This window comes from Chiloscyllium punctatum, chromosome 5 (assembly GCF_047496795.1).
Source record: "Chiloscyllium punctatum isolate Juve2018m chromosome 5, sChiPun1.3, whole genome shotgun sequence".
Lineage (NCBI taxonomy): Eukaryota > Metazoa > Chordata > Chondrichthyes > Orectolobiformes > Hemiscylliidae > Chiloscyllium > Chiloscyllium punctatum.
In genome coordinates, this window is record NC_092743.1 from 130,928,358 (window position 1) to 130,945,561 (window position 17,204).

General features: G+C 40.2%; 1 protein-coding gene across 18 annotated transcripts in view; it reads right to left on the reverse strand.

Annotated features, from left to right (window-relative positions):
* Nucleotides 1–17,204, reverse strand: part of LOC140477439 (uncharacterized) — a 520,360-nt gene that overhangs the window by 352,216 nt on the left and 150,940 nt on the right. For 17 of the 18 annotated variants that reach the window (XR_011960730.1, XR_011960729.1, XR_011960728.1 and 14 more), the window contains one exon: nt 11,621–11,737. The exons of the other annotated variant lie outside the window; for it this stretch is intronic. Coding sequence is in view for 13 of the 17 variants with exons in the window: in XM_072571355.1 (XP_072427456.1) it covers nt 11,621–11,737 (117 nt within the window). In the remaining 4 variants the exon portion in view is untranslated. The remainder of the gene's footprint in view (nt 1–11,620; nt 11,738–17,204) is intronic. 18 annotated transcript variants of the gene reach the window in all.

Below are 17,204 nucleotides of genomic sequence, written 5' to 3' on the forward strand. Positions count from 1 at the left end.
ATCAGGGTCGTTGATTTCCGGCTGCCCCATCACACAGATGAATGGGCCTCAATCATAAATAGCTATTTGGCATTCCACAAACTAAAACAGAAAATTTCTGGAAAAGCTCAGCAGTTCTGGCAGCATCTGCAAAGAAAAATCAGAGTTAACATTTCGGGTCCAGTGACCCTTCTGACTCTGAGGAAGATGCTGAGCTTTTCCAGAAATTTCTGTTTTTGTTTCTGATTTACAGCTTCCGCAGTTCTTTCAGGTTTTCTTTGACATTCCACAATGCCAGCTGATCTGTCTGAAAGCGAATGTCACACACAGCTGTGCTATTGAAACACCTTACAGTTAGAATCTAGCCTTATATGTGCTACCAATTTCTGCCAGGTCTCCAGGTCTCTACTGATTCAGGTCTAAGATCAGTACTTTGTGCTCTCTATTTTAAAGGCACTTTTGGCCCAGTTCTCCAGTCATCCAGCCACATGAACCTGTCCACGCAATTCTCTTCCTTCCCAAACCCAAAACCCACTATCATTAGAGAAGTGTCTGATAGGTCCCCTGGATCTGATGAGATGCATCTTGGGAACTTAAAGACAGTAGCTGCAGTGATAGTCAGGGGGAGTGGTCGCTCTGTATCAGTAATCTTCCAAGAATCCTTCGCTTTTGGAACAGTCCCAAAGAATTGGAAAACTGTCAAGTTAAAATTTTTATTTAAAATGGTGAGACAGATAACACAAGCAAAAAACATAGATTGGTTAGCTTAACACCTGGCATCGAGAAAATATTCAAGTCCTTTATAAAGATGTAACAACAGATCATTTAGAAATGCATGACTACTTGAAAGGAAAATCATGCTGAATAAATTCATTAGAATTCTTTGAAGAGGCAACCAGCAGGATAAAGGGGGAGCAATAAACATAATTCTTCTGGATTTTCAGAAGTTGTTTGATACAGTACTACACTTTAGGCTCTTTAATTAGATAAGCGCCCAAAGTAGTATATTAACACAGGTAGAGGATCGGCTACTAATAGAAGACAGAGACTTGGATCAGGAGGCATTTCAGTTTGGCAACCTGCAGCATGACATGCGACAAGGATAAGTGCTGAGGCTGCAATTATTAACAATATATCCTCATGACATGAATGAAGAAAGTGAATGCGCTATACCCGTTTATGAATGACAAAAATAGTTGAGAAGTCCGTGATGACGATGACACAATGGGCAGAATCTTCTTATGGTCTGAGTAATATGGGCTATGGTGAGATGTGGCAAAATCAGGTGATAAGTCTAGCAAGAACCATCTCAACACTGGGGACAACCCATGTCATTTTACTGCATTTCACAAGGGGATGTGGTGAGATTCTCACTAGACAGTGTCTAGTTGACAATTGACAAGGTTAAATCACATGGACTACAGGGAGAACTAGCTATTTGGATACAGATCGGGCTTAAAGGTAGGAGACAGAGAGTGTTGGTGGAGAGTTGATTTTGGAGACCTGTGACCAGCAAGGTGCTGAAAAAATCACTGCTGGGTCCACTGCTTCTTGTCATTTATATAAATGATTTGGATATCAACATAGGAGGTATGGATAGTAAGTTTGCAGATGACACCAAAATTGGAGTAGTGGACAGCAAAGAAGGTTACCTCAGAGTACAACAGGACCTTAATCCGATTGGTCAATGGGCCAAGAAGTGCCAGGTGGAGTTTAATTTAGATAAATGTGAGGTGTTACATTTTGGAAAAGTAAATCATAGCAGGATTTATACACGTAATGGTAAGGTCCTGGGGAATGTTGCTGAACAAAGAGACCTTGGAGTGCAAGTTCATAGTTCCTTGGAAGTGGAGTCGCAAGTAGACAGGATGGTGAAGAAGGTGTTCAGTGCATTGAATATAAGAGTTGGTAGGTCATGCTGCAGCTACATAAAACATTGGTTAGGCTATTTTTGGAATGCTGCATTCAATTCTGGTCTCCCTGCAATCAGAAGGCTATTGTGAAACTTGAAAGGGTTCGGAAGAGATTTACAAGGATGTTGCCAGTATTGGAGGGTTTCAGCTATAGGGAGAGGCTGACTAGGCTGGAACTATTGGACCATTGGAGGCTAAGGGGTGACCTTATAAAGGCTTATAAAATCATGAGGGACATGGATACAGTGAATAGCCAAGGTCTTTTCCCTGGGTGGATGAATCCAAAATAAGAAAGCATAGGTCTAAGGTGAGAGGAGAAAGATTTAAAAGGGATCTAAGGGGTAACTTTTCTGCACAGAGGGTGATGCGTGCATGGAATGAGCTGCCAGAGGAAATTGTGGAGGCTGGTACAATTACAGCATTTAAGCGGAATCTGGATGGGTACATGATCAGGAAGGGTTTTGAGGGATATGGGCCAAGTGCTGGCAAATGAGTCTAGATTATTTTAGGATATCTGTTCGGCATGGACGAGTTAGACCAAAGGGTCGGTTTCCGTGCTGTTCAGCTCTATGACTCAATTACTATATGAGAGTCCTTATTGGATGTTAGAAGATTTATTAAAAATTCAACTCGCCACATTAATATTCAGTGTCCCTCTGACCATATTCACCAAACAAACTTGACATCAGGAAAACTTAACAAGAAATCCGGAACAAATATCTGATGAATTCAGCTCACTGCTTGCTCTGATCAATCTCCACGGTGGATACTGGGAACCAACATCTCAGAGTATACTTCATAAGCACTGACTACACACTCCCCAAATCCACAGATGAATCAGATTTGTGTCAGCTTCTAAAAATCATTGTGGTGCACATCTAACCCACCTACCGGACATTTCTGCATGATGATTCTCCATTTTGAGTTTCACCAGCAACCTTATTGCAATGTTGCCGCAAAGGCACTTGCACTCAGGCCAAACACCCAGCTCCTGGACTTGACCATGTTACATCAACAAACTCTTTGCTTGCTCTCACATCGCTCACACATTCCAAGTCTATTTGGTTGCTCACAGAATCCCTGCCTTGCATTTGTGCGTTTGCCCCATCAGCCAGAGATACCAGGCTCACATTACTACTCTAATACAAAACAAAGAACTACGGATGCTGGAAATCTGAAACACACAAAAACAGAAGTTACTGGAGAAGCTCAGCAAGTCTGGCAGCATCTGTGGAGAGAAAACAAAGTTAATGCTGCAAGTCCAATGATTCAAAAGTGATTCTGAAGAAAGGTAACTGAATTTGAACTGTTAACTCTGTCTTCTCTTCACAGATGCTGCCAGACGTGCTGAGTTTTTCAACAATTTCTGACTCGTGTGTTTGATATTGCTACTTTCTTATGTGCCACTTAGTGCAGGCACAAAGTCATGAAGCTTGCCATGTTTCTCAGTAAGCCTCAGTCAGGTCAAGGGGATAGCTTTAGCTCAGTGGGTCCTGAGACAGAAATTCAAGGCCAGACTCCAATATTAGTTCATGCTCAGCCTAGGGCAGTCAGAGTTAAGATCCTCTCCACCAAAGTGATGAGGAACCAAATGTCTTGCAGTACACTACCTCTCTTGAGTCTTTCTTCGCCATTGTGAGTTCTTATTCACCTAGAATGAGAAAGAACTAGATATTGCATATTACGGGAGATGAAAGCATGTGGCACAGCTGTTATCTTTGGTGAAGGTGGGGAGGTGGCCTAAGTGAGTAAATAAGTAGTACAGAAGACATGCGGTGTTAGTGCTGTTCAGGGGCTGGGGCCCCTGACTTCTGCCATGCATCAGTGGGAGGTGGATACAACGACAGGGGTAAAGTGAATATGAGAAGAGAAGATGGTGCCATCTCAGCAGAGAGGAGAAGGACACTGAGGTTCTTCCTACAGTGCTGGACATTTCTCCAGTTAGCTGAGAGAATTTTAACTCAATTGGCCACATCAGACCAGGCTGGCATAGTATGGTGTCTTCGCTTCCAGTATTGGTCCTGAAGGAAGGCAAAGTCCTGTGTTGCCAATACACTACCTAGCAAGACCTTCAGGCTCCTACCCACAATGTGGGCACTGATTTCTATGTCTGGCATATCAGGAGTACTTCTAGACAGACAGCACTTGTCTGGTCGCACGTCAGGCTTTTAAAGATGATGCAGTTGCAAGGGATGCCAGTGAATTTCAATGAGATGTTCCAGGTGGGGCACTTTGTGAATGGGGCAGAAATTGGACACCAGGGATGCACTCAGTAATTAAGGAGACAAGTTTGGTAAAATAGGGCAGGAGAACCCATGAGGCCTAATGGCATTAAACCTTCCAAAACACTACATGCAACTCGGAATTTACCAAAAAAACACAAGATTCAGCAAAAAAGAGCAGGAAGAGATACACAGGCAGGTAAGGTAAATGGGCAAAATCTTAGCAGGTAGAATATGTGGGAAAATGTGAGGTTATGCACTTTAGCAAGAAGAATAGATGAGCTGAATATTATTTAAGAAGAAAGCTACAGAAAGTTGCAGAACAAAGGGATTTGGAGGTCCTTGTGCATAAATCATAAAACTAGCACACAAATTCCACAGGTAGTAGGGAAAGCAAATGAGGATTGGGCATGAAAATAGCATCGTCTTGCCATGATTATACAAGATATTATCTAGATCACCACTAGAAATTTGCAAACAGTTTTGGTACCTTACCTTCACTGCCTCCAATGAAATAGCTTTCCTTAAATAAGGGACAAAAACTGTTCACAGTACGCCAGCAGTGGTATCACCAGTAACTTGTACAGTTGCAGTTAAGCCTCCAACACAGTTGAAATAAGGGCCAACATTCCATTAGCCTTTCTGATTACCTGTAGTACCTGTGTGCTAGCTTTCTGTGTTTTATGCACACATACCCTCAAGTTTCCTTTGTGTTGCAGCTGCCTGAAGTTTTTCTCCATTTAATTAATACTCTGTCCTTTTGCTTTCCCTTCCGACATGAACAACTTCACATTTGCCCACATTATACTCCATTTGCCAACATTTTGCCCACTTACTTAACCTATCAATCTCTCTGTAAACTATTTGTATTCCTCTTGAAAATTGACTTTCTGTCTATTTTTGCCTGTCTGAAAATTTGACAATAGTATTTTCTCTTCCTTTCTTCAAGTGATTAACATATATAGTAAATAGTTATTGTTCCAGTACTGATTCCTGTAGAACCCCACTGGTCACAGGTGGCCAACCTGAAAAAGAACACCTTATCCTCACTCACTGCTTCCTGCTCATTAGTGAGTATGGTATCCATGCCAATATATTACCTTCAACGATCTGACCTCTTATGACAACCTTTTGTGAGATACCTTGTCGAACATCTTCTGGAAGTCGAAATACAAGACATCTACTGGTTCCCCTCTACACAATCTATGTAAAAGATCAAAAAGTGTCACACAACTGATGTGATGTATTGAACAGACCTAGATTGCTATTAAGTCTTTAGTCATTTCGAATGGAGATACAGGCTTCAAGTGATTAATATGTAAATTGCAGACATCTTTCAAGTCACAGTCCTGAGACAACTTAAGGTTTTACCAGTATAAAAATGGAGGTGACATCTCAGTTCAGACAATGCATTAAAAGTGTGAGGTTAGAGTCTGTCTGTATCCCAATCTTGAGTCAGACTGGTTCTTTTTCCAAAGTAGGTACTTATAAAATGTCACAAAGACTGACTGCTCACAGATTGTGTGCTTTGTGAATAAAAATGAATGTATCTGGAAATACAAATCTGCATATACATTCTATTTTGTTTAAAAATTACACAAATTGTAGGCAGTCAGTCTATGTGACATTTAAAAATATCTCACTTTGGAAGTAGAACCAAGCTGACTTGAGGTTGGGATATAGACAGACTCTAACCTCACATTTTTGATGCATTGTCTGAGCTGAGATGTCACCTTTTATTTCAATACTGGTAAAACCTTACACTGTCTCAAGACTGTGACTTGGAAGTTCTGGGATTTACATGTTAATCAATCAAAACATATTTCCTAATTCTAAGTGATTAAAGACTCAGTTGTATGACACTTTGATCTTTTATTATAAATTTTGTGTTCTATAATCCTGCCCCTCTAGTAATCTGATGAAGGAGCAGTACTCAGAAAGCTTGTACTTCCAAATACTCCTGTCGGACTATAACCTGGTGTTGTGTAATTTTTAACTATTAAAGATGGCAAGACAGGTGATCACAGCTGTAGAATGCAGGAAGTCTTGCATACCAGTGTGACCCAAGGCAAACATGTTCACAGTGTTTGAGATTTGAGCTGATACAGCTCAGAGTTTATAAGCTGGAGGCTGAGCTCGAGACTGAAACACATCAATGAGGGAGAAACTTACCTGGATTCTTTATGCAAGGAGGCATTTACACCTTTACGATTGCTTAGGCACAGAAAGATTGACTGTAAGCCACAGGCTGAGTGCAGCAGGTTGACAATTAGCCATGGATTCATGGCCTCATTAACTGAAAAGTGCCTGAATTAGTCAGTCCTGGAATCCATGGCAACTGAATGACAAACTGGATAGAAGGCCCATAATCAGCCATCTCACCTGTTGTGACATGAATTCCCCTCCATTTTTCAGGAGCAGCAAGGAGAGAAGCAGAGAGGAGCGGGGCTGCTGGGAGGTCAGTTTCTCATTTAAAAGGGACTTACCTCAAGAGTCAGGCCTCCATTTTTCAGGAGCGGTGAGAAAAGAGGGAGCGAGGCTGCGAGGAAGGTAAATCACTGCTTCAAAATCTTACCTCGTATATAGGTGAGTGCACGCTGAGCAGGAGCGGACACAGGACTGCTGAGTAGGTGAAGCAATATATTTGGGTAATTGCGTTTACCTGAAACACTACTAAGGTAGTGTCTCCCACCCATCCTCCTCCCCTAACCAAGAAAAAAGGTTCTGTGCACCAGATTGGTAATGTAAGTTTGCTTTTTATTCTTTATTTTCCAATAGTCTCTTTGGGAATTTAGAATAGTGGAAATGGAGGTTAGGGCAGTTGAATGTTCCTCCTGCAAAATGAGGGAGATAAGGGTCTCCATTAGTGTCTGTGCTGACTTCATCTGTGGGAAGTGCACCCAACTCCAGCACCTCAAAAACAACGTTAGGAAACTGGAGCTGGAGCTGGATGAACTTTGGATCATTCGGAAGGCGGAGGGGGTAATTGAGAGGAGTTATAGGGAGGTAGTCACAACTCAGGTACAAGAAAAAGGCAAATGGGTTATAGTCAGGGAACGGAAAAGGAACTGGCAGACAGTGCAGAGGTATCCTGTGGCTGTTCCCCTCAATAACAAGTATACTGTTTTGGATACTGTTGAGGGGGACAACTTACCAGGGATAAACCATGAGGTACAGGTCTCTGGCACAGATTCTGTCCCTGTTGCTTAGAAGGGAAGAGGGGAGTGGAGCAGAGCAATAGTCATTAGAGACTCCATAGTTAGGGGGACAGATAGGAGATTCTGTGGGAATGAGAGAGACTCACGGTTGATGTGTTGCCTCCCAGGTGCCAAGGTTTGTAATATCTTGGAATGTGTTTCCGGGATCTTCGAAGGGAAGGGGGTGTAGCCCCAAGTTGTGGTCCACATTGATAAGCTGCAGAGCTGGGCTGAGCGGTAACAATGGGATTTAATGCAGAAAAGTGTGGGGCTATTCACTTTGGAAGGAGCAACAGGAATAAAGAGTACTGAGCTCATTGTAAGATTCTTGGTAAAATAGATGAGCAGTGAGATGTAGGTGCCCACATACATAGATCTCTGAAAGTTGCCACCCAGGTTGATAGGGTTGTTTAGAAGGCTTAAGGTGTGTTAGCTTTTATTGGTAGAGAGATTAAGTTTCAGAGCCACGAGGTCATGTTGCAGCTGTACAAAACTCTGGTGCGGCCACACTTGGAGTATTGTGTACAGTTCTGGTCACCACACTATAGGAAGGATGTGGAAGCTTTGGAAAGAGTTCAGGGGAGATTTACTAGGATGTTACTTGGAATGGAGAGAAAGTCTTATGATGAAAGGCTGAGGGACTTGAGGCTGTTTTTGTTAGACGGAGGAAGGTTGAGAGGTGATTTAATTGAGATACATAAGATAATCAGAGGGTTAGATAGGGTGGACAGGGAGAGCCTTTTTTCCTCGGGTGGTGATGGCTTGCACAAGGGGTAATAGCTTTAAATTGTGGTGTGATAGATATTGGACAAATGTCAGACGTAGTTTCTTTACTCAGAGAGCAGCAGGGGCGTGGAACACCCTGCCCATAACAGTAGTAGACTCACCAACTTTAAGGGCATTTAAATGGTCATTGGATAAACATACAGACAAAAATGGAATAGTGTAAGATAGATGGGCTTCAGATTGGTTCCACAGGTCGGCGCAACATCGAGGGCCGAAGGGCCTGTACTGTGCTGTAATGTTGTGCGTTCTATGTTAACTGTGAGTAAGAATCACTTAAGGTCATCAGCCTAGTATTAAATGAGCAAAAGGCAGGTTTGTCACCTTGCAATGCTCACAACAGCTGCATTCCTATGGACAGCTTGTAACTTCACAGTTAAATCACTGAAACAAAAGTCTCAGTGCCTCAACACGGGACGAGTTACTGGACTTGAGGGACACCTAGTGGGACTCATCCCCTGAGCCCTCTCCCAATGATCAAAATATGAGAACTCCCACCAACCACAATCCATTGTCTGCTCACCATACATTACTTACTTTTGTCCTAGGTCCTCCGGGACCTTGAACTTCAGGATGTTTTTGCAGTAGTAGCTACATCCTCCTGTATGATGGCCCTCAACACAAGCATTTCCAGCCTTTGTTTAAGGGTAACTCTCACCAGATGGAACATCCACCCTTCCCCCAGATATTCATTATTGGAAAGTGGTTTACAGGAATATTTTCTGGTGAAGGCAATGTGGATGTCTCACTGGCAATCCAGTGTATTGACAGGAGCTCCACTGCCTCTGATTATTCCCTTAATTCTAGCTCTCTTTTTATAGATGCTGCTATACCTGCTGAACAGTTTCAGCAAAGATTTTTGTTTGGGAAAATAACAAGATGCTGAAAATACAGAACAATGAGATAATAAAGTGACAAAATTCAAAATACTACAGTCTGTAACTCTGCAACAAGAATCTAACCTTGCAACCATCTACTGCTTACATGTTATAATATTAAAATTGATCATGTGTTTGCTATGTCATGAGACACGTTACAAAACGAAGCAGTTCCTACATAGTACTCCTGCCACTATAAAGAATGCATTGTGAATTATTGTTGCATGCGTTGAATGAAACGCTCAGAAAGAAGAGAACAGCAAGCTGGCTTATAGAACTGCATGTACACTGAATATCAGGCAAACAAAGCTGCATTTCAGCTTGTATAATCATCAGCAGCCTGGACCACTAAGCTCTCCAGGCATTGGAAGCTGTGGACTTAGAGTCATAGCATCTTACAGCATGAAAATAGACTTTTTGGTCCAACTCATCCATGTCGTCCAGATATCCTAAACTGATCTAGTCCCATTTGCCAGCGTTTGGCCTATATCTCTCAGAATGCTTCCTATTCATGTACCTATCTAGATGCCTTTTAAATTAGGTGTTCCTGAAATAATTCAAGGATTAATAGAGAGAAACAGTTGTGATATTCACACACATGTCAACTACCAAGGGGCAAAACCAGTCCATCTATTATCCAGCCTCCTTAGTGAGAACATCTGGCTCATTATTTCAGCTCTTCAAAACAATCACATGTCTTAGTCTTTATCCAGGAATCGTTTTGCTTGAAAAGTTTAATTTTCCTTTCACCAAAAAAAAAGTCTGATTTCTTAATAGATCCACATAGGTTTTACTCTATATGTTCTTGAGAACTGGAGAAATCCACAGGGTTTCTGAACAAAAAGAGCATGGTAACATTCTGGCAAAATTAGTCTCCTTGCTTTAAAATTTGGACAGAAACTGATTAGCTATTTAAACAACGTCAAGACACCAAAAGTGATCACCACTCACAAATTCACAATTGTCATACATTTTGATTAAATTGACAAGTCTCCACTAAAATAGACTTCACTGAAAATCTTATCTTTTAACGGTGCAGATATAATGCACACCTCGAGCATGTAACAATGCCAGATTCACAGCATAATGTCCTCAAAATGTAAAATGCAATGCTCTACATTTTGGAAGTGGCTTGCATTACAAAAAGGTTGTGAACTTTTAAATGAAGAGTATAACATTTTCCTCACAGTACTAACATACTGATGACAAATGGCAATAATTTCTCACTACACTGCCATAATCTGGTAAAGGGATTTCTCCCTGTCAGGCTATTTCACTTTATTTTGCATCAAACCAATAGAATTCATTTATTTGCTACTTATAACAAGACTACAAATGTGTATATCATGAATATTGACATTTTCACTACGAATAGTAAATGGAGGAAGTGTACTCATTCATCTGATTTCAGAAATTTATTCACCACCCAAACCCTTACCTTATAGAATTCTTACAACCAAAAGAGAGAGGAGACTTTCATTCCATTAAGCAGCTTTCAGGAAGTGAAGTCACTTAATTGCTCAGATTTTATGCTCATTTTTTGAATGATTTTTATTTATGTTGGATAACAATTACAGATGTGGCATTTAATAAAATTTGTTCTGGCTAAGCTTATGTCCAAGTAATTTCAAATATAATATAGGTATTATTCTAGTACCTCTATATAAAGCACATCTCCTTTTGTAGTGTGCTTGTTAATGCTAATATGTATATTGGCATCAAATAATCAATAATGATTACAATAACGTCTGAATGAAAAAAATTAAATTAATCTTAAATAATGATTCAGGTAGGTATCCATTTGAACAATAACAACTCATCAATTGGAAACATATCATCCCAAATTTAAACATTTTCAAATAAATTGAAACATTTTCAACGAAACTGAAAGCAACATGTCATATGAACACAACGAGCATTGAAAGTTTTAATATGGAACTATTACAAGGTCTCCAAATACTCCAAAAGGATAGATACTTCACAGCTCCTTGTTTCACTAGCTACAAGAACACAGATTCAAATATGTTTTGGTATAACTGAATTGAGGTTGATAAAGAAAATGCTAATGACTCAGTCTTGTAAGATTATTTAAAGCAAATTTAAATAAAATTTATAATTCAATTTCTTACATAAACATAGCCTAACGTGGATAGATTTGACTGATTTGCACTGACGAGGAAATGGAAATGAGAAAGCATACACCAAATTACTCCATTACAGTGCATTTTTATTGACAGGATAAGTAAGGCTTTTAAAATATTGACTTCTTTCTGACCTGTATGTACAGAAATGTTATAAATCAATTATGAACACCTTCAATACTTTGAAATTAGGGAAAAAACATGGGTCAATCTAGAGCTGAATATGATATTCAGAACATCCCAGTCAATTGTGCATTATGCAAATTTTCTTTCAGTTAAGAGTCAAAAACATACAGGCCTGTACAACAATTCTGTATAGCTTTGCAGATTTTGCAAATAGAACATTGACATGAATAGACCATTAACCTAAAACTAATACATTTGGAAGACAGCAACACGATACTCGTATCCGACAACATGTCAATAAGTCCACTTCACTTAATTAACCACTGAGTAATTATATCATTTATGTAATATAGAGTAGTTAATGATACCTTTGCAAATTACCTTGTTTTGGGCCTTGCAATCAACACTTGGTTTGTTTCGCTCGGCTGTCCGACAATGAGCTTCAATCTTCTTGTTTTGCTGGTCCATAGAATAAATTACATGGTCTTTTCCATCAAGCTACAAGGAATCCAGCAAATATACAAATAAGCATAGTAATCGAAGAAAATCTATTATTGTTATTGTGAACGTACTTTCAGTAAGCAAACAAAGACCAAATTATGAAGCTCTTCTCACGAATTAGAAAATCCACAACTGATAAATGAAAATTGAATCAACATTCCTTCATTTCTCTTGTACTAATTTGTGCACATCTTCCACACAACTACTCGTATGTTGTGTTGGTTGTATTCCACATAAGCTACGCAGAACAACTAACAGCCGTTTTGAGGTACTATACCTCAACAAAGAACACACCTTATTTCTGTGGAGCAAAAGGATTTCATTTGTTGTCTCTGAATCAGTTCCTTTTTTTCTGAAACTGCAAGCTTACACACAAAGCTGAACCACAATGTAAACCAATTGGACATCAGTAGAACAGCCGAGGTGATCAATACCTAAAGCAAAGGATGAACAGGACTCGGTTTCTGAAGGAGGTGTTCAGACTGCTCTTTCATTAAAAAAGGTTCTTTCAAATTGATTTTGGCTTAAGTAATGAGAAAGCTTATCCAAAAATCTTTAGCATTTCAACTGAAGTTAAGGAAATCAATACAACCATTTCCCATTTGAACAGCACATGTGAATTTTATGTACCAGAGACATGACAAAGTCAAAAATCAGATAAATCGATAAAGTTTGTCAATAAAACATAAAGCTGACAAATGCTATTTTAAGCAATTAAAGAATTGTAAACCTTACAAAGATAATCAATTTCTATATATTGTTATTAGTTGTGTTTAAATTCCACTCTAAATATTTCAAGGCAAAGTCCACGTAAGTCAAAAAACCAACCCTTCATAGGTTAAACCATTAGTATCTAAATAACATTTATTTGTTAATATTATATTGGGTATTCAGTTAGTTGCAGCTAACTTCTGTAGTTAACATGTTAATATTTTTGAAGATTAATTTGAAGATTGTGTTAACCACAAATGTTTTCCTGACAATATGTAGGCACTTTTGGTTTTTGCTGACCAACAGGCCCAGAAGCTTTACCCTGCTGAACTGTAACTACCTCTTCATTTGGTGCCACTGCCAAATATAGTAACTGTACATGGCAAAATTAATTATCATCAAATATTGGAATGTAGCCAGAAAAGGTTACTGACTGCAGAATACATTTTTGGTGTATTAAAACCCATGGCTTATGAATATAAACAAAATGCCTTAACTTAAACAATATTTCTAAACTTGCAGATCTGTCATGTAACTAATGGCAAGTAATAGCACTTAGAACATAGAACATAACAGCACAGTAGAGGCCCTTCGGTCCTCGATGTTGCGCTGACCTGTGAAACCAATCTGAAGCCCATCTAACCTACACCATTCCATTCTCGTCCATGTGCCTAACCAATGACCATTTAAATGTCCGTGAAGTTGGCGAGTCTACAACTGTTGCAGGCAGTACGTTCCATGCTCCTAATACTCTCTGAGTAAAGAAACTACCTGTGACATCTGTCCTATATCTATTACCCCTCAATTTGAAGATATGCCCCATCATGCTAGCCCATCACCATCCTAGGAAAAAGGCTTTCACTGTCCACATGATCTAACCCTCTAATTATCTTATAAGTCTCAATTAAGTCACCTCTCAACTTTCTTCTCTCTTACGAAAACAACCTCAAGTTCCTCAAACTTTTCTCATAAGAAAAGGTTTTCACTCCATACCAGGCAACATCCTAGTAAATCTCCTCTGAACCCTTTCCAAAGCTTCCACATCCTTCCCATAATGCGGCGAGCAGATCTGCATGCAATACTCCAAGTGCAGCCGCACCAGAGTTTTGTACAATTGGAGCATGACCTCATGGTTCCAAAACTTGATCCCTCTACTAATAAAAGCTAACACACCGTATGCCTTCTTAACAGCTCTATCAACAGGAGCTCTGCAGCTTATCTATGTCCTTCTGTAACCTACAACATCCTTCAGCATTATCCGCACCTGTACCAAACTTGGTGTCATTTTTAGATTAGATTAGATCTGCAGGTTTACTAACCTATCCTTCTACGCCCTTATCCAGGTTGTTTATAAAAATGACAAATAGCAATGAATGCAAAACAGATCCTTGCGGTACACAACTAGTAACCGATCTCCAGGATGAACATTTCCCATCAACTACCACCTTCTGTCTTCTTTCAGCTAGCTAATATCTGATCCAAACCGCTAAAGCACCTTCAATCCCATGCTTCCATATTTTGTGCAGTAGCCTACCATGGGGAACCTGATCAAATGCCTTACTGAAATCTATATACACAACATCAACCACTTTACCCTCATCCAACTGTTTGGTCACCTTCTCAAAGAATTTAATAAGGTTTGTGAGACACAACCTACCATTCACAAAAACGTGTTGATTATCCCTAATCTACTTATTCCTATTGAGATGATTATAAGGCTTATCTCTTATTACCTTTTCAAAACACTTTACCCACAACCGAAGTAAGGCTCACTGGTCTATAATTACCAGGGTTGTCTCTACTGCCCATCTTGAACAAGGGAACAACATTTGCTATACTCCAGTCTTCTGGCACTATTCCTGTAGACAATGACGATATAAAGATCAAAGCCAAAGGTTTTGCAATCTCTTCCCTGGCTTCCCAGAAAATCTGAGGATAAATCCCATCTGGCCTAGAGGATTTATCTATATACACACTTGCCAGAATTTCTAAACCTCCTTTGTGAACCTCAATTCCATCTCATCTAGTAGCCAATTTCTTCCGTATTCTCCTTGACAACATTGTCTTTTTCCAGTATAAATACTGACAAATAATATTCATTTAGTACTTTCCCAGACTCCACACACAAATTCCCATTACTGTCTTTGAGTCATTCTTTATCCTAATCTTACTCCAGTCATTCTTTTATCCCTTATATACCTATAGGAACCCTAGGGTTTTCCCTGATCTTATCCACCAACAACTTTTCATGTCCCCTCCTCACTCATCTTCGCTCTCTCTTTAGGTCTTGCTTGGTTAACTTGTAACTCTCAATTGCCCTAACTAAACCTTCACATCTCATCCTAACATAAACCTCCTTCTTCCTCTTGACAAGGGATTCAACTTCCTTAGTAAACCATGGCTCCTGCACTGACAACCTCCTCCCTGTCTGACAGGTACATATTTAGCAAGGACACACAGAAGCTGTTCGTTGAAAAAACTCCACATTTCAATTGTGCCCACACCCTGCAGTTTCCTTCTCCATCCTAAACATCCTAAGTCTTGTCTAATCGCATCATAATTGCCTTTACCCCAGCTGTAGCTCTTGCCCTCCAGTGTATACCTATCCCTCTCCATCATTAAAGTAAACATAACTGAATTGTGGTCGCTATCACCAAAGTGTTCACCTACCTCCAAATCTAACACCTGGCCGGGTTCATTACCCAGAACCAAATCCAATATGGCCTTGCCCCTTGTTAGCCTGTCTACATACTGTGTCAGAAAAACCCTCCTGCACACAATGGACAAAAAACTGACCCATCTAAAGTACTTGAACTATTGTATTCCCAGTCAATATTTGGGAAGTTGAAGTCCCCCATAACAACTGCTCTGTCTTTCTTGCTCCTATCGGGAATCATCTTCGTTTTCCTTTTTCCATAGTTCAATATGTTGAGCTGAAACATTGGGCAGAATCTTCCCCAACTCTGAACGACATAGATTATGGTGAAAGATTTGGGAAAATCAATTGAAATGTTGAACCAGGCAAACTTGGAGTACAGAACAAAAAAAATCACATTTCCCAATCAAATCCTGGGGTTTGAGGTAAGATTTTCATTAGTGAGCAGCAAAAAGCCTATTAACATTGATTACTGCTCATTATCACCTTCATGATTATTTAATCCCGCCTCATTGATATGTACCCGTCAGATGGAAACTAGATGCGAAGATTTGGTGACATAGAGGTCAGGAGGGGTATGTGGCTTCAACTCACTACTTGTTCCTCTGGGCCTCCATTTTGAGCACCAGTCATCAGTATTTCAGGGCATTGCCCATGGGCAGCAACTACACATATCCCACATCCATGGATATTTGCATCCATCTCGGCATCATCTTGGCATATTTCTGATCCACCTACACAACGCTTCTGCAGTTTTTATGCTGCACTTTGGAGCATGCCAACATGTCTCACTGCAATGCTGCTACCAGGTAGGGAAAGCCAGCTCACAAGATAGACCAGGCTGCATCTCAGGGCTATTCACTTCCTCTCTTAGGAATGAAGGAATGAAGGAATAATGATTAAATTTTAATTCATCAGTTTTCAATTTTCTAATTCGGGAGAGGAAACCAAGATTCATACTTCAGTCTTTGCTTGCTGGAAGTATGTTCACAATAACATTAATATATTTTCTTCCATTGCTCTCTTTTGACGTGCCATTTTGTGCTTCGTCCTGTCAGCCAGAGCTTAAGGGCTCACAGTATTTCTATCTTGCCTTCCCTTTTAGTGCAAACGTAAAGCTAGCCAGCTTTTCATGGTTAGCAGCTATGCTCAATCAAGAAGTGGACACGTTGCTATCTGGAAATAAGCTAGGTCACTGTTACATCTGCACCTTACACAGGTAGACAACCCTTTATCTGAAATCCAAAAAGCTCTGAAATACATAGTTTTTTTGAGAAGTTTGTTTCTCATTAACAAACAGTTAACCCAACTCCACACCCACTTGATGTGTGTCACTCAGATGCAACATGGTGGGGGGGGGGAGGGGTGGCACAGCACTGGCAGGCCTCAATTCTGTCTCAGGGCCCATTTTTACTCACAGTAAGTCTGCTGTTCGGTAAGATTTTTAAAAGTTTCACCATAAACTGTCACTCATTCTGAAATTCGAAGAATTCTGAATTCCGAACACCAGCTGGTCCCGAGCATTTTGGAGAAAGAATTTTGCACCTGTACCAGCAGTGTACATGTCAAATGCACAGCATGAGCTTCAGACAACCATATGTCAGATTTTATCTCTCCACCCTGGAGGCTGCCTGTCTTCATTCCTGATGAAGGCCTTTTGCCCAAAACATCAATCTTCCTGCTCCTCAGATGCTGCCTGACCTGCTGTGCTTTTCTAGCACCACTCTAACCTAGATTCTGATTTCCAGCATCTGCAGTCCTCACTTTTGCCTAACCATATGTCACAGTCTAAGGTGGGTAGTCTTCAGTCAATTCGGGAAGACACCTTTCAGGCTAGGGTTAGTGATATAGTAAGTCAAGGGTAGCCTCCCTTAGCAGTCCAGGGCTTACTCCAGTTAGTCAGCCACTTGGGGCAGTGAGGATCCAAAATAATTTTCCAAAAGATGGAAAATTATAGGCCGATTAGCTTAACCTCAATTGTAGGTAAAATTCTAGAATCCATTGTTAAGGATGAGATTTCTAAATTCTTGGAAGTGCAGGGTGGATTAGAACAAGTCAGCATGGCTTTAGTATGGGGAGGTCATGCCTGACAAACCT